The following is a 25,534-nucleotide window of genomic DNA, read 5'->3' on the forward strand; positions in this document are numbered from 1 at the left end:
GCGCGCAAGAAACAATACTTTTCACTGTATACTAATCCATGTGACAATAATAAATCAAATCAATCAGTTACTGTCCACATGATCTATTCATCCTGACACTTATGGATCATAATAAAGAAACATCTGCATTTCTATAACACCTTTCAGTTATAGGACATCCCAAAATTCATCACAGCCCATGAAAACCTTTCGACGTGTAGCCATTGATGCAATGCAGGAAATGCAACAACCCAGTTAAAAAGCAAGATCCCACAAACAGCAATGTGTTAATGGCCAGAGATAATCTGTATCAGGGATGTTGGTTTGGGAATAAGTATAGACCTAGGACACCGGGGAGAGCTCCCCTGCTGCCCTTTAAACTAGTGATGCCGGATCTCTTCATCCACCCTGGGGAACCATCCCATGAAGAAATGGGGAGTTTGTCAAGTAACCCGGCCAACAGTTACACCTTGAGCAAGTTAATTAAAAATAAACATTTACGGGATCTTACTATGCGAATGTTGGCTGCTGTGTTCACCAGACAGGTCATGTGACTGCACTTTAAAACAGTCATCAATTTTTCCCTGACGGTGCAAAGGGAACTACTCTCATTGAAAATCTCTTTCTTCCCTCAGTGAACATCCTAAAATATAAATCATTTCAATCAATACTTCCTCAATGCAAAACCTTCCAACTTCGGGACACCAAAAATCCTCTGCATCGAATATGTTATTGTGAAAATGAACGTCCCGGCAGTGAGTGTATGATCAGAGAATTGGATCCGACAGTTTCTGTCTTATCCAAAGTAGGTTCGATGGTCAGCGTATGAATTAGAGACCATTCTGGCAAAAGTAAATAAGAGTCTATTCTTAAATCTTGCTCTGTCACATCAGCCATCATGCTGGGTCAGAACTGGACTGTTTAAGCTCTTGACCATATAGCTATAAGATGTAAGAGCAGAGCAGGCCATTCAGCCCATCGAGTCTGCTCCACCATTCAATAAGATTGTGGCTGATCTGTTATGATCCTCAACTCCACTTTCCCGCTTTATCCCCATAACCCTCGATTCCCTCACTGATTAAAAATCTGTCTGCCTCAGCTGTGAACCTACTCAATGACCCATCCTCTACGGTAAAGAATTCCACAGATTCACCACCCTCTGCGAGAAGGAATCCCTCCTCATCTCGGAGTTAAATGGATCGAGTACCCGAGCACACTAACACTGGAACCAGCTGACATTTTTATCAATTAGTTTATTTTCATAATGAGTGATTATGAAATGAATTCATTCACAAGATTTCTTTTTAAAAACACACTAACACATAACCCCACACCTTTCTTTATAGCACAAAATCTGTTAATATGAGGTTGTAACTAAATGGAAATAAACAAGCCACTTTACAGAAAGCGTGCAAGACAGGAATGGCAAATTTTAATTGATTTTAAAAAAATAAACTAATTACAGGCACAATTCCACCTGAGCACAAAGCCCTGAGGCTTGCACATTCCTCTGGGCAGATCTTACCTGTGATCAGTGAGGACACTGACTGCAGTCGGATGGTTAGCACAATACGCAAGGTACAATGACTTCATCTGAGGCATGAGATTGAGGAAACAGCCTCCTACTTTCTGCTGGCAATCTGGCAACCTGCAAAACAAACCAATTAACAAGTTAAATCTCACAACAAACTGATGACCATGGCAACATCAAACTCAACTCAGCCTTGGTTCAACTGAGTTAACTATTCAATCAATTCCTATCAATCAATACTGAGCGAGTGCCGCACTATCAGAGAGTCAGTGCTGAGGGAGTGCTGCACTGTCAGAGGGTCAGTACTGAGGGAGTGCTGCACTGTCAGAGGGTCAGTACTGAGGGAGCGTTGCACTGTCAGAGGGTCAGTACTGAGGGAGCGTTGCACTGTCAGAGGGTCAGTACTGAGCGAGTGCCGCACTGTCAGAGGGTCAGTACTGAGGGAGCGATGCACTGTCAGAGGGTCAGTACTGAGGGAGTGCTGCATTGTCAGAGGGTCAGTACTGAGGGAGTGCCGCACTGTCAGAGGGTCAGTACTGAGCGAGTGCCGCACTGTCAGAGGGTCAGTACTGAGGGAGCGTTGCACTGTCAGAGGGTCAGTACTGAGGGAGCGTTGCACTGTCAGAGGGTCAGTACTGAGGGAGCGTTGCACTATCAGAGGGTCAGTACTGAGCGAGTGCCGCACTGTCAGAGGGTCAGTACTGAGGGAGTGCCGCACTGTCAGAGGGTCAGTACTGAGCGAGTGCCACACTGTCAGAGGGTCAGTACTGAGGGAGTGCTGCACTGTCAGAGGGTCAGTACTGAGGGAGTGCTGCACTGTCAGAGGGTCAGTACTGAGCGAGTGCCACACTGTCAGAGGGTCAGTACTGAGGGAGTGCTGCACTGTCAGAGGGTCAATACTGAGCGAGTGCTGCACTGTCAGAGGGTCAGTACTGAGGGAGTGCTGCACTGTCAGAGGGTCAGTACTGAGGGAGTGCTGCACTGTCAGAGGGTCAGTACTGAGCGAGTGCCGCACTATCAGAGGGTCAGTACTGAGCGAGTGCCGCACTGTCAGAGGGTCAGTACTGAGGGAGTGCCGCACTGTCAGAGGGTCAGTACTGAGCGAGTGCCGCACTATCAGAGGGTCAGTTCTGAGCGAGTGCCGCACTGTCAGAGGGTCAGTACTGAGGGAGTGCCGCACTGTCAGAGGGTCAGTACTGAGCAAGTGCTGCACTGTCAATTTGTGCCTAGTGTGAGACCAAAGGCAGGAACCATTTTGTACAGAACAGGATGTCAGAAGCAGGAATTTATTCTGTTTATAATAAAAACCTCGGGCTGTGTCTGTGGAGAGAGCTGATGGAATGGCATGTTGTACAATGCGGGTCTGATCAACAGTTAGCGAGCTGTTCCTCTCTCCAGACAGGCTGTCTGACCTGCTGAGTATTGCCTCCATTCTCTCTGTTTTTAGTTTAGGATTTCCAGGATTGGTTGAGAGAGAAGGTATTGGCTCAGAATCCACCCGAGACATTGGAAGCGACAGACGGGGCCTGGTTTCAGTGCTGAGAAAATGGAATGGCTCATTTCAGAATGTATCGCTCCCTTCGTATCTGCCCTCCTGCTGGTGCAGGGCAGATTAAAGAGCTGGTTAAACCGAGATTTGATCAAGGTGATTACAATCATTACAGCCTGACTAGAGTCAGTCGGGAGAGACGGATGCAGCGGCTGGAGTGAGATTAGCCAGAGGGACGCAGACAGAAGAGAATGAACTAAAGCACAGAGGGATGTGGAAAAACATGCCGGCAGTTGATTCTCAATTTCCTTGTATTAAATATCAGACATCCATCGTCCCGCACACATTGTAACCTCATCTATCCCCCAAACCTTTCACACTCCCCGTACCCACAGCAATATTCACTGCTGCTTCGCAATGGCTTCCTGTGCCATCTGTTGTCACTCTGTCCGCTCTCCTTAAATAGCCTGCCATCTGCCTGAGAGGAGGTAAATACAAATGCTTTCGGAAGCCTATGTCTCTGAAAACACACCCCGCTACATCAAGCGCGTCATTAACCATTTGAGCAGAAACACGCAATGATTAAACTTTTACAAGTGTGTCGGACCATCAGATCACCCGACCATCTCCCCCTCCGCTCCCCTCATCCCCTAACCTCCCCCATTTCGGAAAATTCAGATTGCCCCCCCCCAATGGTGCTGTGCTCCCTGCAGTCTTCACTTGTTTCTCAGCCCTTACTGTCAATGAGATGTTGAACCAAGGGATGCATCACAAAGCAGCCAACGTCTAACAGGAGCACTGGAGTCCTGAGTGGCTTTTGGCTCTGAGATACCGAGATTCTTCAGTTGGGGTGGAGTCACCCAGGTCAGGAGTGGGTGGGTGTGATTACAGTACTGACCCGCTGGTGGGGTGCCGTCCAAACCATGGGCGACATTCCCAAGGAGTGCCCACAGACTCGAAGGTGGAATTTAAAAACTCCATCCAGGCACTGACATGGCTGTTCCTTGGCTCTCTGAAGAGGCACACACAAAATCAATCAATGATGGAATCCCCGACTGTTGTTTCTCCGTCATTCGGCTGTTGTGAGTGGATTCAGGCTGAACCTCGCTGGCAATCAGCTAACTGAACACCAGACAAGCCGGGGATGGGTCCTGGGCGGTTCCTGCTCCCAGCAAGCAGCAGACACTCAATGGCTAACCCAACAGGAGGGCGAGTAAGCGAGGCCACAGCTTTAAGGTGATTGGGTAGACACAAGGTGAGCGAGTCTGCAATGTGGAAAGCGCTGGTCAGAAGGGAGCAGATTAAATAAAAACTTTAGATTGGGGAATTGGATGGGGGAGTGGATTAACTGGGCAGCTCTTTCCAGGAGCCAGTGTAGACACCATTGGCTGAATGGTCTACTTCTGTGCTGTATCATTCTGATTTTATTGGTGCAGCAGGTTTGGTTGGACCAGGGGACATTAGAAACGTGATTGACAAAGTTCTCTACCTCGCAGGGTTATCCTCACCCTGCTGATGAGGTTCAAATCCAGCCAGTGGCCGTCCTATCGCCAACCCACCCACTCCTGACCAGGTCAACTAATGGGCACTAAGGAGCTTCCTCCCGTCACCGCCGCTGGGAGTGGCCCACACCGTACGGCAAGCCCAACCACAGGTCAGGCAAATGGAAAGGATCGCCTCTGCGGGCCCTCTCGGCCCAACAGACACACCCTGCCCTCAACTCAACCTTCCTCCTCGCCTCTTGCCACCCCCCTCACCAGGACAGGTAGGCAGGCCACTGCAAGTCCCCAAACTTACCCACGCACCTCGACATGGTGTCTTCATGTCTTGTTAATTGTACTGTTAAAATCATAGAATCCCTACAGTGCGAAAGAGGCTATTCGGCCCATCGGCAACAATCCCATGCAGGCCCTCTCCCTGAAACCCCAGGTGGGGTTAAGAGGAACAGATGATGAGTATTAATTGCCTTTCAATATATAAATCGGGGATAGCTGGAACACTGGGCTGTGTTGGGGGAGAGCGGAAAGACTGAACATGTCAACAAACTCTCCCCACAAAGAAACGTTCTGTTCCTTGGTTTTGTCTTCACCAATAGGCTTGATGGGACTGTCTGTAATCCCAACACTGGCATCTAATGAGTTTTGGATTTCCTCCCAAACGTCTCAGCCTGAAGGCACTAACGCAGCTCCCAGTGTTAAATAGCTCGGGGCGGCCCTCAGGATTGAGCGGACCACCCCACTGACCCTGGAGGGGAAGAGCTGTAGAGTCCTGTAACATCCAGCCCTATGTTGCAGACTCAATGATAGAGATCGATCAATGTGATTAGTCAATAACTCCATCATTGTTGTATAATGTGATTGCCAGGATCAGAGGTGAATTATACTGAGCTGATCCATTAAACTCGGTGTCAAGGTAACGGCTTTACAAACAGCGCTCTGACGGCATTTATAAAAAGAATGTATGAATTCACAACAGGCTGAATCAGGAATGTGCATCTGCACATTGCCAGCTGTCCCAATTATTTCCCATTCCCGGAATTGGGTTGTCTGGACAAAGCGATTGGGATTTGGGGCGGAGACAGACAGACCAACACACCCAGTCAGAGGGAGAGGAAAGTGAGCAGTGCTAACACACACACAGGCACGGACAGAATGGAAAACCAAGCGAAGAGTAAATTAGTTATTCCCCCCCACAAAAAAACTCAAGATAACTAGGACCTTGGAGCTCCAGTTAAGTTCAGAGACTATGTCAACCTACTTTGTACATTCCTCCAGAGTCTGGTAGAGGTTTTGCTGAAACGAGCTGATTTCTTCCAAGTTACCTTTTAACACACTGATGTCACTGGCAGATAATCTGGAAACAAAAACCAAGAAAGCATAAAGAGAGGATCTGAGTGGTCAGGGGAAGCAATCAATACAGCTCAGAGACTAAAAATATCATTCAAAAGACAAAGCTGGAGTGAGGGGTTATTCTCCTCGGAGCAGAGAATAGTAAGGGTGGAGGGATTCAATATTGTGGCAGATATTCATAGAATAAGTAAACAAGTGAAACAGTTTCCAGTCACAAATGGTTGGTCCAGAGGATACAAACTGGTGATAATTTGCAAAAAGAATCAGAGGCAACACGAGGGGAAAATACATTGCGATCTGGAAGGCGCTGCCTGAGAGGATTCTGGAAGCAGATTCAGTAATAATCTTGTAGATGTTGTACAAGACATTGGTAAGGCCACACTTGGAATACTGTGTAAAGTGTACTGGTCACCCTATTATAGAAAGGATATTATTAAACTAGAAAGACTGTAGAAAAGATTTATTAGGATGCTACCAGGACTTGATGGTTTGAATTATAAGGAGAGGCTGGATAGACTGGGACTTTTTTCTCTGGAGCGTAGGAGGCTGAGGGGTGATCTTACAGAGGTCTATAAAATAATGAGGGGCATAATCAGCTAAATAGTCAACATCTTTTCCCAAAGGTGGGGGAGTCTAGAAATAGAGGGCATAGGTTTAAGGTGAGAGGTGAGAGATATATAAGGGTCCAGGGGGCAATTTTTTCACACAGAGTGTGGTGTCTGGAACGAGCTGCCAGAGGTAGTAGTAAAGGTGGGTACAATTTTGTCTTTTGAAAAGCATTTAGACTGTTATATGGGTGGATGGGTATAGAGGGATATGGGCCAAACGCGAGCAATTGGGACTCGGTTAAAAACTGAGCGGCATGGACAAGTTGGGCCAAATGGCCTGTTTCCATGCTGTAAACCTCTATGACACCAAACGATTTCTGCTTCAACCACCTGCCTTGAAGAAAAAGCAGAATTATAAAAGAAATTTCCCAAGTTGTACAGATTCAACACCCCACTGTAGTCTCCACGGGCCTTGCCATAACTGATCTGCCAGTCCTATCTGGCACAATCTGGGCAGAAAGCTACTCACATTTTGGAGGGTTCCCCAAGAAGTGGCCTGGATCCTGCCTGAGAACTCTTCCAACCAGTGGACAACTGCACAGAACTTAGTGAGAGACAGGATTTGGGAAGCTCAGCTTGGAGCAAGATGGAGTTTGTGGAGCCGGGGTGGGGGCGACTGATGCTGAAAGGGGATTATTGAGGAATTGTGCTAAAAGCATGGTGAAGGAGCTGAGGTGGACAATTCCTCCTTAAGAAGTGGGCGTCATTGGCAAGGCTGAGAAGATGGTGATGCGGAGACATTTTGAATTGCCACTGTCTGTATTCCTTTGTTTGTTACATCCTTGCTCAGCCACTAGAGGGCAGTTGAGAGTCAACCACATTGCTGTGGCTCTGGAGTCACACATAGGCCAGGCCAGGTAAGGACGGCAGATTTCCTTCCCTAAGGACAATCCAGCAGCTCTGCAATCACCTTTACCAAGCTCAGATTTTAATTTCCAGTCGAAACGGAATTGAAATTCTCAAACTGTTTCCATTCTCTGGATTATGAGAGTGCAGTAACATAACCAACAGACTTACTGTACCCTGTGACACCGGGACCAGCATGCATTGCTGGAATAGGAGGGAAATGAGGATGGATTCTTGAGGAGCTTTGCAGCAGGAAGATGCATTGAAGGACTGGGTAGGAGTGGAACTATCTGAAAGGAGACCCATGGAATGATTTGATTTGATTTATTATTCTCACATGTATTAGAATACAGTGAAAAGTAGAGTTGGAAGATGGCTGAGGAGGCTGTATTGTTATTGTAATAAACACCCCAGAGATTTGGAGGGAGTTCAGACGGGGCAATAACGCCATGGCCCGTCGCAACAACAAAACTCCAATCACTATGCGAACAATCTGAACTTTGACCCAGGCAATAGCCTTGTGCTAATTCTGGACGAGTGACGCAGAGGCCTGGACAAATGCTCCACAGAAGACAGTTCAAATCCCACAATGGCAGAATTCAAATTCAAGTTATTAATAAATCTGGAATATAAAGCTAGTCTCAGTGATGGTGACCATTGTCTGCCATCCTTACCTGGTCTGGCCTACATGTGACTTCCAGACCCACCACAATGTAGTTGACTATTAAATGCCCTCTGAAATGGCCACTCGGTGTTGTATCAAACCGCTACAGCAAAGTAGCAATGTGGGTGCACCATCACAGAATCCCTACAGGCCATTCGGCCCATCGAATCTGGACCGACCACAATCCCACCCAGGCCCTATTCCGTCAACCCTACGTATTTACCCTGCTAATCCCCCTGACACTAGGGTCAATTTAGCATGGCCAATCAACCTAACCCGCACATCTTTGGACCATTATGACATGGGCATGGTTCAAAGAGGTAGCTCACCGCTGGGACAATGAGGCATGGGTAATAAACACAGCCTTGTCAAAGGCCCTCACATCACATGAATGGAGAAATAATTTTTAAAATCTCAAACCCACGTGTGGTATCTGTGCTGATATAAATCAGACATCAAGTGTTATTCCATTGGATATTCCCCATTGAATGCAGATCAGAAGGCAATCAAGATAAAATCAGGCTGAAAATCACACTAACTACACATCAGCACCGTGAATTCTTAATGCTTGAAATGCAAGACTGTCCTACAACAACTACCTGCACATTGATGGCACCTTTAACCTATCAAAATGATCCAAGGTGCTTCACTGGCACAGTCGATTTACAGCTTGGTCAGAGGTGATTATGAATGTTATAAAGGAGAGAGTGGCGCTGCGGTGTCGGGAGTGAGTTCCACAGCTTAGGGCCCAGGCACGGCCACCAATGGTGAGACAATGAAAATCATGGGGGCACGAGGGTCCAGAATTGGAGGAGCGTAGATATCTCGGAGAGCTGTGGAGCTGGAAGGGATGAGAGAAATAGGGAGGGGTGATGACATGGTGGGATTTGAAAAAAAAGAATGAGAACAGGGAATCACAGTAGATCAGTGAGCAGCTGGGGTGAGGGCAGAAAGGCACGCGGTGCGAGTTTGGATACTAACTTGTCATTGGCCTGCAATGACCGCAGGTATGTGTTGAGTAAGAGCTGGAGCTCCTTTGCATAATCTCGTTCATTGTCCAAAATATTCTGTATAACCTTTGGGAAGAACAAGATTTTACAATATGTTCACAGAGCCACAGTTCATTTACTTTCCAGGACAAACAAAACTTAATATTTTTTAATTTAGCTCTATTTACCTTTCAGAATAATAATTTATGTCCCTCGGGTGGCACAGTGGTTAGCACTGCTGCCTCACAGCGCCAGGAACCCGGGTTCGATTCCCAGCTTGGGTCACTGTCTGTGTGGAGTTTGCCCATTCTCCCCGTGTCTGCGTGGGTTTCCTCCGGGTGCTCCGGTTTCCTCCCACAGTCTGAAAGACGTGCTGGTTAGGGTGCATTGGCCATGCTAAATTCTCCCTCAGTGTTACCCGAACAGGCGCCGGAGTGTGGCGACTAGGGGAATTTCACAGTAACTTCATTGCAGTGTTAATGTAAGCCTATTTGTGACACTAATAAATAAACTTTAAACATTTATTCTTGCTGTTTACAGACTGAGGAAATTCCTTAACGTTGGCCCATGTTATTTTCATTATTATGCTTTAGTTTACCAGCATTTCCATGTATAAATAGTGCTTGTTAATTTTGGCTAATATAGAATCTTAAAGCACAGAAAGAGGCCATTGGCTCATGGTACCTGTATCAGTTCTTTGAAAGAACTATCCAATGAGTCCCACACATCCTGCTCTTTCCCCAGTGTCCCGGAAATTTCATTCTCTCCCCTTTCCCAAAAACTATTTCATCTTTGGAAAAATGGATTGTAGAAAATGCTGTGCACAAAACTTGCGGAAAAAAAAGCAGACAATGCAGCCTGAAATGATTGTATCTGTCCCTGCAGGCGAACAGGGCATCACAACAATGACAGCTCACATGGTGGCCAGTTAATCTGTGGTGCCTGTACAGGTGCCAGGTGTACCATTATCCACCTGCCCTGTAACAGGAATAAACTCCTACACCTTTTGAAATAGCAATAAAAAAGAAATGAAACACGATATGCGCTACAAGAAGAATCCACTACATTTCCAAACTCCCAGCAACTGTGCCCAGTGCAATTGCAAAACCTTACATTGCTGATCCAGTGAGTGCATTTAGCAAATGCCGGGGCGACACTGATTGCGACTGAAGCAGCAGCTTCTGCTTTGTAAAGTTGGCAAAGGAGCGAGATTGCGGCTAAACAGTTGCACTCAGCTCCCGACTGGCCCTAAATGTGATCAGTCTGCAGCCCTGGCATTGTGGAGACTGAACTCCTCGTGGGGGAGTGCGAGAAGAACTCACACCTGGCCATGTGATCGCTAAGTTTCTGGAATATTCCTTCTCTGCTGCATTCCCATCACCACCCCAATGCAGTTAGAAACAAAAGTCAGTCTGCGAGCAGAAATGAAGCTTTATTCGAAGTTGCTATTATTGCTTGGGAGACTTGCCGAGGGATACCAGACATTCACAAACTGTTCTAAGAATATCTCCAGATTTAGACACACGAGCAGCAGCACGTGTTCTCAGCGTGACATTCTGCCACCGAGTAGGTGACTGCCAAAGTCTGTAACCCTGTCTCTAACATGATCACTTCATTCAGTCACCAAGCTGTTAGCCATCGACATTTCTCTAATGCACAACAATTTAGAAAAAAAATAAACTGGAAAGATTTCAAATCTCCCAGCAAAGCCTGTGAACAAAGAACAGTGCAGCACAGGAACAGGCCCTTCGGCTCTCCAAGCCTGTGCTATTATCGGGTTTGACGTTTCCTTCGTGACACCAGAAACTATAGTTTAAAACTTGACTGGCTGGGAAGAGCTTGGAGATGTCCAATGGTTGTGAAAAGCAGAATATAAACGCAAGTTGTTTATAATTTCTAACCGGAATGGTGTAATAAGTCCTCGGAGGCAGAAGTCCCTTCATCAAATCCGTTTATTTACAAGCCTGACAACAGCATACAGAGTGCTTTCAGATAGCAGTCTACACTAGGAGTCTACACTTCAGCAGTCACGGGCATTCAGCCTCTGATCTTCGGGTAAGCGTTCTCCAAGGCGGCCTTCACGATACACGACAACGCAGAATTGCTGAGCAGAAACTGATAGCCAAGTTCCGCACACATGAGGACGGCCTCAACCGGGATCTTGGGTTCATGTCACACTATCTGTAACCCCCACGACTTGCCTGGGCTTGCAAAATCTCACTAACTGTCCTGGCTGGAGACAATACACACCTCTTTAACTTGTGCTTAACCCTCTCTCCACTCACATTGTCTGTACCTTTAAGACTTGATTACCTGTAAAGACTCACATTCCAACCATTATCTTGTAAATTGAGTTTGTGTCTATATATGCCCTGTTTGTGAACACAACTCCTCACTCACCTGAAGAAGGAGCCTGAGACTCTGAAAGCTTGTGCTGCCAAATAAACCTGTTGGACTTTAACCTGGTGTTGTGAGACTACTTAGTACACTGGGAGAGCCAGAGGAACTGACACTCCTGGTTAAATACAAAGCAAGAGGCTCCTCGATTGGCCTGTCAATTTGGCCCCGAATCAGGGAGTTCAGATTCGACCAGGCCCACCTCAATTGCCCGTTTAAAGTCATTACAAACGGTTACTTTGACAATGCAGGAGGTAGAAAGGGTCAACAGCCTCGTGTCTAAAATTAATCATTCAGCAGAGCTGGAGGCCTCTCGTTCCTCCACTGTGTGGAATGATTCAAGTACAGACACCTGGGTGTCCCAGTGTGCTCCACAACCAATGGAGTGCTGTTTGTTGTCACTGTAACACCACAGAAATTTCCCACATGTTGAAATGAGCTCGTTTGTTTTTTTTAGTGATGTTGGTTGAGGGGTAAATATTGGTTAGGACACTGGGGAGATCTCACCCACTCCTCTTTGAAACACTGACCCAGAGAGCAAACGGGGCTTCACTTGAAAGCCGGCACATCTGACAGTGCAGCATTCCCTCAGTGCGACAGGAGGGATATCGGCCTCGATCCCAGGCTTGAGGAATCGAGGTTCACGGGACATAGTCAACAATTCAAACCAGGCCTTTCAGCTGGGAAATTAGGAAACACTTCCACACACAAAGGCTGGTGAAAGTTTAGAACTATCTTATGCAAATGGCGCCTAATGTGAGATCAATTCCGAATTTTAAATTTGAGACTTTTTTTAAAATTCATTCCTGGGACATGGGTGTTGCTGGCTGGGCCAGCATTTATTGCCCATCCCTAGTGACCCTTGGAGGGCAGTTGAGAGTCAACCTCATTGCTGTACCTCTGGAGTCACATGTAGGCCAGACCAGGGTAAAGACGGCAGATTTCCTTCCCTAAAGGACATTAGTGAACCAGATGGGTTTTTCTGACAATCGACAATGGTTTCATGGTCATCTGCTGTTGCACGATTCGAACCCGGGTCCCCAGATCATTAGCTGAGTTTCTGGATTAATAGTCCAGCAATATTACCATTAGGCCCCCACCTCCCCGTAAATTAATATATTTTTATTAAATCAAGGCATTAAGGGATATGGGAAAGGGGTGGGAAGGCGAGTTAGGTCACTTGTTCTCACTGAATAGCTGGACAGGGCTGATGGGCTGATTGGCCTCCTCCTGTTCCCATGTTTATATCTTGCCTCAAGGCTCTGCAGGGGGGCTTGAACCCAGAACCTTTGGACCATGAGGTAGGGGCATGACCGAAAGTGTGGTTCTCAATCCCACATGGATCACTGACGAGAGATTCTTCCTCAAACCCCAATCATTGCTGTCAGAATTCACACAGCACAGCGCTGAAGTTAGGAATGCATTCAGAGAGAAAGCAAGAGAGAATAAGGGGGCCTGAAAACTGAAGGAGGAGGAGTTTCTTTACTCAGAGGTGGCGAATGATTGGAATTCTCTCCCCCAGGGGCTGTGGAGGTTCAGTCAGCGAGCAAGTTCAAGATAGAAATTGATAAGATTGCTGGATGACATTAAGGGACATGGAGATAGTGCCATTTACCCGCACTGAGGTCGATGATGGTCTGCCATGATCTAATTGAATGGCGGAGCAGGTTTGATGGGCCGAATGGCCTACTCCTACTCCAATGGTCCGAAGAGAGAGTAGGAAATGAACAGTACTGCATTTTAGCAAGATCAGTAACAGATCAGCAATATTCATCGATAATATGCTCATCCACCAGTGATTTATTTTTATACTTTGTTCTTTGAGAGAATGTCATAAAAGAAACAGTTTGTTTTCCAGAAAAGGTTTTAAAAATCTCAGGTGGCAGAGTTTTATAGTGATCCTGAAAACTGCTTTGAACGAATCAAATCCAAGACAGGAACTGTTCTGAAACACTGACAGGAGGAAATGCAAAGACTAACTGTCCAATCCAGAGATAGTGCCGTCCACAGGCGCCGTCTGCGCTCCCGGCGCCGTCCACAGGCGCCGTCTGCGCTCCCGGCGCCGTCCACAGTCACCGTCTGCGCTCCCGGCGCCGTCCACAGGCGCCGTCTGCGCTCCCGGCGCCATCCACGGGCACCGCCCGCGCTCCTGGCGCCGTCCGCGCTCCCGGGGCCTTCCACAGATGCCGTCTGCGCTCCCGGCGCCATCTAAAGTTGCCGCCTGCGCTCTCAATGCCGTCTACAGACGCTGCCTGCGCTCTCAGTGCCGTCTATGCTCCCAGCGTCCTCTACAGACGCCGTCTGCACTCCCAGTGTTGTCTACAGACGCCATCTGTGCTCCCAATGTCATCTACAGAGAACGTCTGCAACTCCCCTCGGGAATCCAGTCCAATCCGACTCTAAATCCGGTTGATGCAAGATGCCAGACTCGAGTTGGGTTAGTTTTAGTGGTACTGTGGCTAGATGGCGGGGGCAGGGGGGAGGGGTGGCTAGGGGGGGGGGGCGGGGGGGGGGGTGCTGTCTGTGCAGAATTCCGAAGATGCAGAATGTTATTCCATTGTGTTGTTTGATGAACATTATCTTTCAAATTTGTCTGCCGCGCCCCTTCACAATCCATGTGGATAACTGCAGGTTGTCCCAGCTGACGGCCGCTCGGGTGAAAGCTACATGTGTAGTTTACACATTTCTAATTAAACTCCCTCCTCAAGGAGTGAAGTTCAAGATGACAATCTGTTACCGAAGAAACAGGAAGATTGGACGTTTATATCCAGTGCGCAGTACCCTCCATGGAAATGCTGCCGACTTAATACAAAACCTCTTCCTCATATAGCAGAGAACTCGAGTGAGCGGAAATCACACATCCCACTGATTCACTGGATTGGATCACTCCAAACCTGATACTAAAACAATCTGAAACAAAAGCTGTGTAGAAAATTCCTGTCTTTTTTAGCTTCAAAATTGTTTATTAGTGTCACGAGTAGGCTTACATTAACACTGCGATGAAGTTACTGTGAAAATCCCCGACTCGCCACACTCTGGCGCCTGTTCGGGTACACTGAGGGAGAATTTAGCATGGCCAATGCATCTAACCTGCACATCTTTGGACTGTGGGAGGAAACCGAAGCACCCGGAGGAAACCCACACAGACACAGGGAGAATGTGCAGACTCCGCACAGACAGTGACCCAAGCCAGGATTCGAACCCGGGTCCCTGGCATTGGGAGGCAGCAGTGCTAACCACTGTACCCCCGCCTTGGCAGAACAGATGGAAAAGATCACAGGAATCCCACAGAAATTCCAACTCCATTCACATCGGAGAGCTCAGTATAGAAAAGCACATGTAAGAAATATAAACCTAGGCGGCCCTAATGTCAATGAACTGCTTGTTAAAGTCAGCAGTAGCTAATTAGCACACAGCAAGATCCCACAAGCAGCAGAGTAATAACGGTCAGATAATATGTTTCTTTTCGTGATGTTGATTGAGGAATAAGGGCAGCAGCGATAACTTGCCTGCCCTCCTTTGGAATAGTACCCTGGGATCATTCACATCCACACAGGACAGCGAGGCCGTCGCTTTTAACTTCTTATCCAACAACACATTGGAAAGTGGTTGGACATGAGCTCCTCAGGTAATTAAACAAGGAGTCATTTCTAAAGGGCCCAAAACAATGAACACGCTGCATCAACAGATAACTGCATCTGGAGCAAAAAGACAGGAAGGTTGTGTGGTTAATGGAAAATTCATCAATGCCACAGCAGTAGGGCGGCACGGTAGCACAGTGGTTAGCACTGCTGCTTCACAGCTCCAGAACCTGGGTTCGATTCCCGGCTTGGGTCACTGTCTGTGTGGAGTTTGCACATTCTCCTCGTGTCTGCGTGGGTTTCCTCCGGGTCCTCCGGTTTCCTCCCATAGTCCAAAGATGTGCGGGATAGGTTGATTGGCTATGTTAAAATTGTCCCTTAGTGTCCTGGGATGCGTAGATTAGAGGGACTAGCGGGTAAAATATGTTGGGATATGGGGGTAGGGCCTGGGTGGGATTGTGGTCGGTGCAGACTCGATGGGCCGAATGGCCTCTTTCTGTACTGTAGGGTTTCTATGATTTCTATGATTCTATGAGTAACACAGTATGGCACTCGCCCAAAGTCGGATATCTGCTTTCCCCTCACTTTCAAGAGGCAAGTGAGTTTCCTTTCAGCTTCTTTCGGTGTCAGCTGTGGCTCACTCAGTCTCTTCACCACTGCTCACAGCCAGAAGGTTCTGGGTTCAACTCCCACTCCAGTGATCGAAACAGGCAGGTTCACACAATCTGCCCATGTGAAGGATCGCTGCACTGTCAGAGGGTCAGTGCTGAGGGAGTGCTGCACTGTCGGAGGATCAGTACTGAGGGAGTGCCGCACTGTCACAGAGTCAGTACTGAGGGAGCGCTGCACCGAAAGAGGGTCAGTACTGAGGGAGTGCTGCACTGTCAGATAGTCAGTACTGAGGGAGTGCTGCACTGTCAGGGGGTCAGTACGAATTGTGTGCTGCACTGTCAGAGGGTCAATACTGAGGGAGCACCGCACTGTCAGAGGGTCAATGCTCAGGGAGCGTCGCACTGTCAAAGGGTCAGTACTGAGGGAGTGCCGCACTGTCAGATAGTCAGTACTGAGGGAGTGTCGCACTGTCAGAGAGTCAGTACTAAGGAAGTGTTGCACTGTCAGAGGGTCAGTACTGAGGGAGTGCAGCGCTGTCAGAGGGTCAGTACTGAGCAAGTGCCCCACTGTCAGAGGGTCAGTACCGAGCGAGTGCTGCCCTGTCAGAGGGTCAGTACTGAGGGAGTGCCGCACTGTCAGAGACTCAATACTGAGGGAGTACCGCACTGTCAGAGGGTCAGTACTGAGGGAGTGCCGCACTGTCAGAGGGTCAGTACTGAGGGAGTGCCGCACTGTCAGAGGGTCAGTACTGAGGGAGTGCCGCACTGTCAGAGGGTCAGTACTGAGGGAGTGCCGCACTGTCAGAGGGTCAGTACTGAGGGAGTGCCGCACTGTCAGAGGGTCAGTACTGAGGGAGCGCTGCACTGTCAGAGGGTCAGTACTGAGGGAGTGCCGCACTGTCAGAGAGTCAGTACTGAGGGAGCGCTGCACTGTTGGATTTGCAGTAGTTTGGATAAGACCCTATCTTCCGTCTTCGGTGGATATAAATGATCCCATGGCTACTATTTGAAAGAACCCAGGGGACTTCACACTGATGCCCTGCCAATATTTATTCCTTAATTAACATCGCTATAACAGATTATCTGGTCCTTAACACATTGCTACCTGTGGGAGCTTGCTGTGGACAAATTAGCGCTCCTTTACAACACTGACTGCACTTCAGAAGCAAGTTATTGGCTGTAAAGTCCAAAGGCCGTGAAAAGCGTTTTGGAAATAAAGTCTTTTCTTTAAAAATAAAAATGATATTGGAGAGTCCAGAGTCTCGATCTGCCCCCCTTTGCTGTGTGACGGGGAGATGGGGCATGAGCCCACATTGCCCATCAATATCAATTAGATAGAAGCTGAAACTGGGGGGGTGGGAGGGAGAAGCTCGGCACAAAACATACGCTGTCAGATGTTGCGAATGTTCCTGCTGAGTGAGCTGTGTGAGGATCCTGCTGCTAAACAGGCAAAGCCAGAGCTTTGATGCAGAGTACGAGAGTGAATTGGGCAAAAACCATCTTGCACAGTGCAGCAGATTTTCCAATGCTATTAATTATACTAAAAAAATGATGGGTCTTTAAAATAGATCTGGTCAATTATTCCGATTTTAAGCAAGATTTATTCTTTTTGCAAACAATTTACAAGTGAATTGTCTTCCCAGGCTATATTTTATTAGACAGATTTATCACAATGCAAACAAAGATTTTAATAAAAGCAAGGCACTTACCAAACTGTAATAATTCTTGGTAACTGAAGGTGTCTCGAATCCTTTGAGAGACTTGGGGGAAAGTGGCTTATCTGGAAAGGAACAATATATTTGCAAAGTCACTCAGTGCAATTTTGGAGACAATGGAACTGGCTACTTACAGACTGCAAGGAATGGAAACAAGACTTGGGATTGAAAATGCTGACACTCTATCGGTACCAGCGAGGGCTCTCCCAGAGAATGCAGCACGATGTTGCACTGGAATCAAGGTGTTCCAGGGTGCAATGAAGGACAGGTTAATGGGCAGAAAGGTTGGTGACAGCGGTCACTATCCAGCAGCTATGAAAAATACTAAACTCATCATTTGGACTGAAGGGTTTTTTTTTTAAATTGGTTTTTGCATAAAACACAATTGTCAGCTTTCCGAGTGTGGGTGTTTAATAATTCCCAACCATTACCAGAGGGAAATCTTTGATAGGAGTCAAGGCACATGATCACTGGAACGCTGCAGTTTATCTACTCTTTCTCGCTGAACAATTTAAACAAATGATTTTCTTCTCTCTGACTGGCCCTGAACTAGCTTGGTGCGACACTAACAAATTGAAAATTCTTTCACCCTCTCAGGGAATGGGTTCATTAGGAGAGCACCGTGGACACTTTGGTTACTGTTCAAATCCAGGAGTGGGGCAGGAACCCACAGTGTTCTGATTCAGAAAGAATCTGCTCGCTGCCACACACACTACCCTGCGCAGTCAGTAACTGCATGCATAATGAAGGATGAGGAGCATTATGCACAGCCTGTTACAGCGCCATTAGCTTCCAACTGATCATCAACAAACTTGGAGCTCTCAACTGGAAAGCGTGTAGACATCCGGATGCAGTCATTTGACAAAGGAATGTCACACGCTGACCACAGAGTTGTAAATGCATCGTCTTTACCATCAGTTAGTGTCTCTCGATAACTGTTTGGAACCTTTTCTCTAGTTTTCTTTAAGGAAATGAATGCTAATTGCATATTGTACTCATTGCCCCCTCTCCTTATGTCACACTCTTGTCTATCAATAATCTGCAGAGTTAGGCACAGTTGGCAGCTCAACCCTGCTCCAAAAATCAACAGGGAGTCAGCAAAAGCATATGGTTCATCTCCCAGTTACCAATCCAAAATGGCATTATTAAACAACAGAGGAAGAAATTTCAAATCCAAATCTCTTCTCAGAGAGCTTTGTTCCTCTCTGCCCTGGGTTATCAAGGTGAGAAAGGTCAGAGGCACATGTCAGGTTCCATTCCAATCATGACATTCAGAATGGCAGAATGATATCACAAATGTTTGTACAGAAAGGTGTGCGAGAGAGTGTGATGGGGTCGCCAGGGGAAGGAAAAGACAGAGGGGTAAGTGGGGGGATCTCAGGTCCAAAGGAACACATTGAAAGACTAAAAAGGACACGGATGGATCAGGAGAGAGATTAAAGTTTTGTAAATTATATCGATTCCCCTTTCCAAGGTGATTTAATTTCCCAACAATAAAGTAAACAACTAACAACTCCTCTACACCAGACAAGGCAAGGATGGCCGGTTTCCTTCCCTAAAGGACATCAGTGAACCAGTCAGGTTTTTAACGACAATTCTACAGCTTCATGGTCACTTTTATTGAGGTCAGCTTCACGTTTTCAAATCTTTTAGTTCAAATTGAATCCAACTTCCCAGACTCGGGTGGGATTTGAACTCACTTTCTCTGGATTACTCATTCAGGCTCCGAATCAAGAATCTAGTCAGAAAATCACGAGACTTCCTGCATCTTTTGAGAATGACTGGCAGAGAGTCTGTAACTTGTGGTGAAACTAATTAAACCGCGTGTTTTGCTGAAACTTGTTCATTCTACACAATTCACTGAATTTGAACCAATTGTTAAACACCCATTCATACGCCATCATCAGCACACAACTATGCTTCAACAATCCCAAACGTCAACACCCCCAAACACGAGAGGCAAATAGAGGGCACCATGCCGAAAAGACAAAGTGTCAGGTTCTCAACTGGGATCAGAGACTTTAGGAAGATCCAAAAAGGAATCAAACAGTCAGAGAGAGGGTTCTGAGGTTGATAAAGTGGAGGGGGAGGGGAGGTGGGGTGGGCGGGGGGAGGTGGGGGAGGGTGGACAGCCTTGGGGGCGGCACGGTGGCACAGTGGTTAGCACTGCTGCCTCACAGCGCTAGGAACCCGGGTTCGATTCCCGGTTTGGGTCGCTGTCTGTGTAGAGTTTGCACGTTCTCCCTGTGTCTGCATGGGTTTCCTCCAGGTGCTCCAGTTTCCTTCCACAGTCCGAAAGACGTGCAGATTAGGTGGATTGGCCATGCTAAATTGCCCTTTAGTGTCAACGGGATTAGCAGGATAAATATGAGGTGTTACGGGGGTAGGGCCTGGGTGGGATTGTTGTCAGTGCAGACTCGATGGGCCGAATGGCCTCCTTCTGTATTGTAGGGATTCTATGATTTTATGAGAGCATGAGGGTGACAATTCCAGAGAGTAAGACCTGGATGGTTGGATCCAGCAACCGGGAAACACAATTTGCATGAACAAGTTACACTTGTTTATTTTTTAGTTGAAGGAGGGAAATTGATGAAATCTATTCCAGTTGGTGAAATAAACGTTGAGGAAAATTCTTCCTGATCAGTGAGTGGAAACGTCCAGCTTGGGATAGTCTCAGCATGGGCTCCGGCACCTGGAAACACAAGACCTCTAAACATCAGAATGAACAGGAGATTTTACACACATCAACTCACCACTTGGTTTTATCTCCCGCACATAGTTGCTAGGGAACCAGCCTGATCTTCCTTTCAGCGAGCCTTCCCACCATCCTCCATCTTCAACCCGCGTAACGTACAGAATGTCGCCTTTGCAAAAGGAAAGCTCATCCTCATTGGTCTGTTTGAAGTTAAACTTAGCCTTCACCACCAGCTGATGGCTCCCATTCTCAGTCATCTCCTGAAGCAAACAGAGGACATTTTGAACATAAACCAAACAGAAGCATTTCACCAAGTTCTCCACATATCGGAAACTGGATCAGGAATAAGCTGCTTAGCGCTCTGAACCAACGCTGCCAGTCAGCGAGGTGACGTGACCAACTATCAGCCAGGATCACTCAGTTTGGAAGCAGCACAGAGAAGGTTCAGTAGATTGGTCCCTGGGGGCGGCAAGAGGGCTAAAGTTTAAGTTTATTATTGTCACAAGTAAGGCTTACATTAACACTGTAATGAAGTTACTGTGAATTTCCCCTCGTCGCCACATTCCGGCGCCTGTTTGGGTCAATGCACTGAACCAGCACGGCTATCCTATGATGAGCAAATTGGGTCGATAATCACCGGAGTTTAGACGGAACAGAGGTGATCATATAGACAACATTCTGAAAATTCTTGGTCGAGCAGAGACAGAGGCTCTTTCCCCAGGTCGGGGAATGTAGAATATGGAGACATTTTTCAATGGCAGGCTGTGATTAGTGGCACGTCACAGAGATCAGGGCTGGAACCTCAACTATTTACAATCTACATTAAGGATGTGATGAATAATGTATCCACATTTGCTGATGATACAAAGTTAGGGAGGAAACCCACACAGACACGGGGAGAACGTGCAAACTTCACACAGACAGTAACCCAAGGCCGGGATTGAACCTAGGTCCCTGGCGCTGTGAGGCAGCAGTGCTAACCATTGTGTCACCATGCCGCCCCTGAGAAGTGTGGAGTGATTCATTTTGGTAGGAAGAACATGGAGAAAATATAAATGTTCTAAAGGAGATGCAGGAGCAGTGGGGCCTGGGTTTATATGTACAGCAATCATTGATGGTAACGGGTATTCAAATCATGAGGGGTCTGGACAGAGGGAGAGAAACTGTTCCCACTCATGAAAGGATCGAGAACGAGAGGGAACAAGTTGAAATCACTTCGTAAGAGAAGCATAAGTGACACGAGTAGCAGGATTTGGAATGCACTGTCTGAGCGTGGGGTGGAGGCGGGTTCAACTGAAGCATTCAAAAGGGAAGCGGACTGTTATCTACAAAGGGAGGGTGTGCATGGTTACAGAGCGAAGGTGGGGGAATGTAGGCGGGTTGCTCATTTGGAAAGCCACTCCAGAGATGATGGGCCAAATGGCCTCCTTCTGTCCCGTAACAATTTTGTGAGTACCCACCGTGCCACAAGACCTCCAATGCAAGCTGTGAGGAGGACACAAAGAGGCTGCAAAGAGATCTGGGTTCAGTGAGTGGGCAACAATGTGGGGAAGAGAGGCTGTTTACTTTGGTAACAAGAACAGAAAAACAGAACAGGATTGAAAGGGCGTGAAACTTGTAAATGATGTTCGCAGGGACTTGGGTGCAGTTGTAGAAAGAACACAGAAAGTGAACAGGCAGCTACAGCAAGCAATAAGATGGCAGCTATAGAGTCAGAGTCACACAGCACAGAAAAGGCCCTTCGGCCCATCGAGTCTGCACTGATAACTACCACTAAAGTCATACTAATCCCATTTTCCAGCACTTGTTCCATATCCTTGAATGTTGAGATGCTTCAAGCGCTCAACCAGATGCGTTTAATGGTTTCCTGCCTCCACTACCTTCCCAGGCAGTGCATTCCAGATTCCCACCACCTTCTGAATGAACATTTATTTCTCAAATCCCCACTATTTCCTGCCCCTTACCCTCAAACTATGTCCCCTCGTGATTGACCACGCGACCAAAGGGAACAGCTGCTCCCTACTCACCCAGTCCCTACTCCTCATAATCTTACACACCTCAATTATGTCCCCCCTCAGCCTTCTCTGCTCTAGAGAAAACATACCTGCCTTTGACCCAAAACCTTAAATACCTTTGAATAAATCCATCAATCTCGGGTTTAAAATTCAGATCAATATACATAGTACAGTTAAATAGAACATTTTTTAAAGTAAGTACTCTAGGATACAAAAGTACAGACTGCATATTTTTAAAGCACTGAATTAATGAGATTCCTCTCCAAAATCAATATCTTACATTGCAGGAGACTATCATAAGGCCATAACCATAAGACATAGGAGCAGAATTAGGCCACTCAGCCCATCGAGTTTGCTCCGCCATTCAATTATGACTGATATTTTTTCTCATCCCCATTCTCCTGCCTTTTCCCCATAACCCCTGATCCCCTTATTATTCAATAACCTATCTATCTCTGTCTTAAAGACACTCAATGACTTGGCCTCCACAGCCTTCTGCGGCAAAGAGTTCCACAGATTCACCACTCTCTGGCTGAAGAAATTCCATCTCATCTCTATTTTAAAGGATTGTTCCTTTAGCCTGAGGTTATGCCCTCTGGTTCTAGTTTTTCCTACTAGTGGAAACATCCTCTCCACGTCCACTCTATCCAGGCCTCGCAGTCTCCTGTAAGTTTTAATAAGATTCCTCCGCCTCCTTCTAAACTCCAACGCAGGCAATAAGATTTCCCCAGGGTCCTCAACCATTCCTCATACTATAAGTTCTTCATTCCAGGGATCATTCTTGTGAACCTCCTCTGGACCTTTTCCAAGGCCAGCACATCCTTCCTTAGATATGGGGCCCAAGACTGCTCACAATATTCCAAATGGGGTCTGACCAGAGCCTTATACAGCCTCAGAAGTACATCCCTGCTCATATCTGCATCGATGTGGAGATACCAGCGTTGGACTGGGGTAAACACAGTAAGAAGTTTAACAACACCAGGTTAAAGTCCAACAGGTTTATTTGGTAGCAAAAGCCACACAAGCTTTCGGAGCTGCAAGCCCCTTCTTCAGGTGAGTGGGAATTCTGTTCACAAACAGAGCATATAAAGACACAAACTCAATTTACATGAATAATGGTTGGAATGCCATTTTTTAAAGTATCTGCATCATCATACCTGTTCCATTTCCAGAGCAATCCAGTGTTTCTCACTCGGCAAGTATAGCCAATATAACAGTGTGAGCAGGTCCGTCCGCTATATGGAAATGAACCTTCTTTCTGGCCTAACTGTGCTTTGTTGCTGTTCCTTCAAATTCAGGTTAGTGAATGAGGAAATGAGGAGAAATTTCACTCTGAGGATTAAGATCAGGAACGCACTCCCGCAAAGGGTGATGGAATCCTATTCCAGAGGTACCTTTCAAAGGTAACTGACCGCATACGTAACCAACAATAATTTACAGGGCGATGGGGGAATTACTGGGATGTGGGGCTAATTGGATATTTCTTTCAAACAGCCAATGACAGGCCAAATGGCTCCCTCCTGTGCTGTGAGGTGCTATCATTTTGTGATACAAGGGGTGTTAAAGTGTCAGATTCAGCCAGAATCCTGCCCTTAACTTTACTCAATATCAATAAAGCAGCAAGATTTATACTGGTGTCTGCAAACATCAAGGAGAGCCGACTATAGCTGAACCAGCACAGGCTGCTGGGATTCATTCAATCCAGAGTTACTGCCAAGTCTGGCAACTGCCTCGCAGGGATAGTTAAGGATTTGTAGTCATTCAAAGAAGGGATTTGGTTTTGAGATCTCAAGTGAATAATTAATCCCACTACCAGCTCCCAGAGCAGTTAGACATACAAAGGAAAACAAGCAGAGTGCACATGTAGGCCAGAGACCGGCAGTCATTAATCTTTGCAGTTTTTTTAAATTGTTGAATTTTATTTCTACTTTGATCTTGATTTAAAGAGAACTGTATTAAGCTTCTATTGAAGCCATTTTGTAGACCGTGATTCGGAATTAAGTGAGATTGTGCTTTGGTTAAGTAATTAATCGATTATATAATCAATGGTAGGCTTACATTAACACTGCAATGAAACTACTGTGAAAATCAATAGTAATTAATGGTGATATTATCAACTCCGCAATTTCTGATTTTCCCCAAAGCCTTGTTTTCATTCTGGCCAAAGCAGGCCATGTTCACAACTGCTGTTCTGTCTAAACTACTGTTTTCCCTCTTGCAGCTAGATTTGCTAAAACAGAAGTTGTTTCGTATTGTTCAACACTAATCAATTTTTGATTTGATGACCCTTGAACTACAAGCCAGGAGAGTGGATAACATTCCACATGGGGTGGTCAACCATGGAGTGGAATCAGGAGATGGGAGTTTGATTGATGGTCAGTGTAACTTGATTGATGGGAGACACCTTCAGAGGGATGTGTACACAACAGAGTCCTGAAAATCAGACATTGCCTGAAAGAAGAACCCTAGAAGGATTCACTGCTGTCAAACTCCTGCTTTGAGGAAGCCTGGATGGAGGCTGGAATGGAGCCAGAAAAGGGATTTCAATGGGCACAGCCTCCTGTGATCGAACGGAGCTGCAACTGGAGTGGATTGGTCAATCTCCGAGGAAAGGACATTGACCGAGTGACTTGCCAGGACACCGACTGTCCAGACAGTCCACCCCATGCAGGATTATTCAGAGACTCGCTGAGATAGATACCGAGGGGAACTGTCTCAAACAGAATAATCTGGGGTTGTTTCACAATTTTGGGGAACTGGCTTCAACAGACCAATCAGACGTTACCATTTATGCTACAATGTATCATGGAGAACCTGTTTTTGAAAAATTGAAGAAAATTGAATTCTGGACTTCCTCCCTCCTGAGCTTTTTTTAAATCTAAAAGATTAATTCAGGGCAGTGAAGACACCATTGATCAAGAAACCACTGGTCAATAGATATTTGTCCAGTGGGGGACACCTGGAACGGGAAGAGATGCTTACTATATCCAAATTAATCAAGAAATGCTGTTGCCAGGCTAAAGACTCTTGCTGATTGGTTAATAAACACCAAGCCTGAGAGAAGTATTCTCTTAACATTTTATTCTTTATAATTCTCAGTGTATACATGCGCATGTGCCTCAGAAGCAGGCTGCAAGAAAAATACTCTCCCCCCCCCCCTCCCCGCCCCGCTCTTTTGTGTTACATGCTTCCATCAGGAACTTCACATCACAATAACTCATCTGTGTTTTTGTTTTGAAAATCTGTTGTCATCAACAGCTCCGCCAAAAATCATAGAAATCCTACAGTGCAGAAGGAGACCATTCTGCACCAACAACAGTCCCACCTAGGCCCTATCCCCATAACCCCACATATTTACCCCTCTAACCTATGCATCCCGGGATACTGACGGGCAATTTACCATGGCCAATGTATCTAACCTGCACATCTTTGGACTGTGGAAGGAAACTGGAGCACCCGGAGGAAACCCACGCAGACACGAGGAGAACGTGCAGACTCCGCACAGACAGCGACCCAAACCGGGAATCGAACCCAGGTCCCTGGAGCTGTGAGGCAGCAGTGCTAA

The 25,534-nt window shown here is 46.7% G+C and overlaps 1 protein-coding gene across 3 annotated transcripts in view; it reads right to left on the bottom strand.

The window, feature by feature from the left end:
- Positions 1-25,534, bottom strand: part of LOC144492985 (rho guanine nucleotide exchange factor 6-like) — a 128,998-nt gene that overhangs the window by 45,403 nt on the left and 58,061 nt on the right. For all 3 annotated transcript variants that reach the window (XM_078211737.1, XM_078211740.1, XM_078211738.1), the window contains exons 4-8: positions 20,013-20,214; positions 17,254-17,324; positions 8,948-9,042; positions 5,757-5,852; positions 1,505-1,627 (exon numbers count right to left, since the gene is read on the bottom strand). In XM_078211737.1, coding sequence (XP_078067863.1) covers positions 1,505-1,627; positions 5,757-5,852; positions 8,948-9,042; positions 17,254-17,324; positions 20,013-20,211 — 584 coding nt within the window. In that variant the 5' untranslated portion in view covers positions 20,212-20,214. The remainder of the gene's footprint in view (positions 1-1,504; positions 1,628-5,756; positions 5,853-8,947; positions 9,043-17,253; positions 17,325-20,012; positions 20,215-25,534) is intronic.

The sequence above is a fragment of the Mustelus asterias genome, chromosome 4 (assembly GCF_964213995.1).
Source record: "Mustelus asterias chromosome 4, sMusAst1.hap1.1, whole genome shotgun sequence".
NCBI classification, from domain to species: domain Eukaryota; kingdom Metazoa; phylum Chordata; class Chondrichthyes; order Carcharhiniformes; family Triakidae; genus Mustelus; species Mustelus asterias.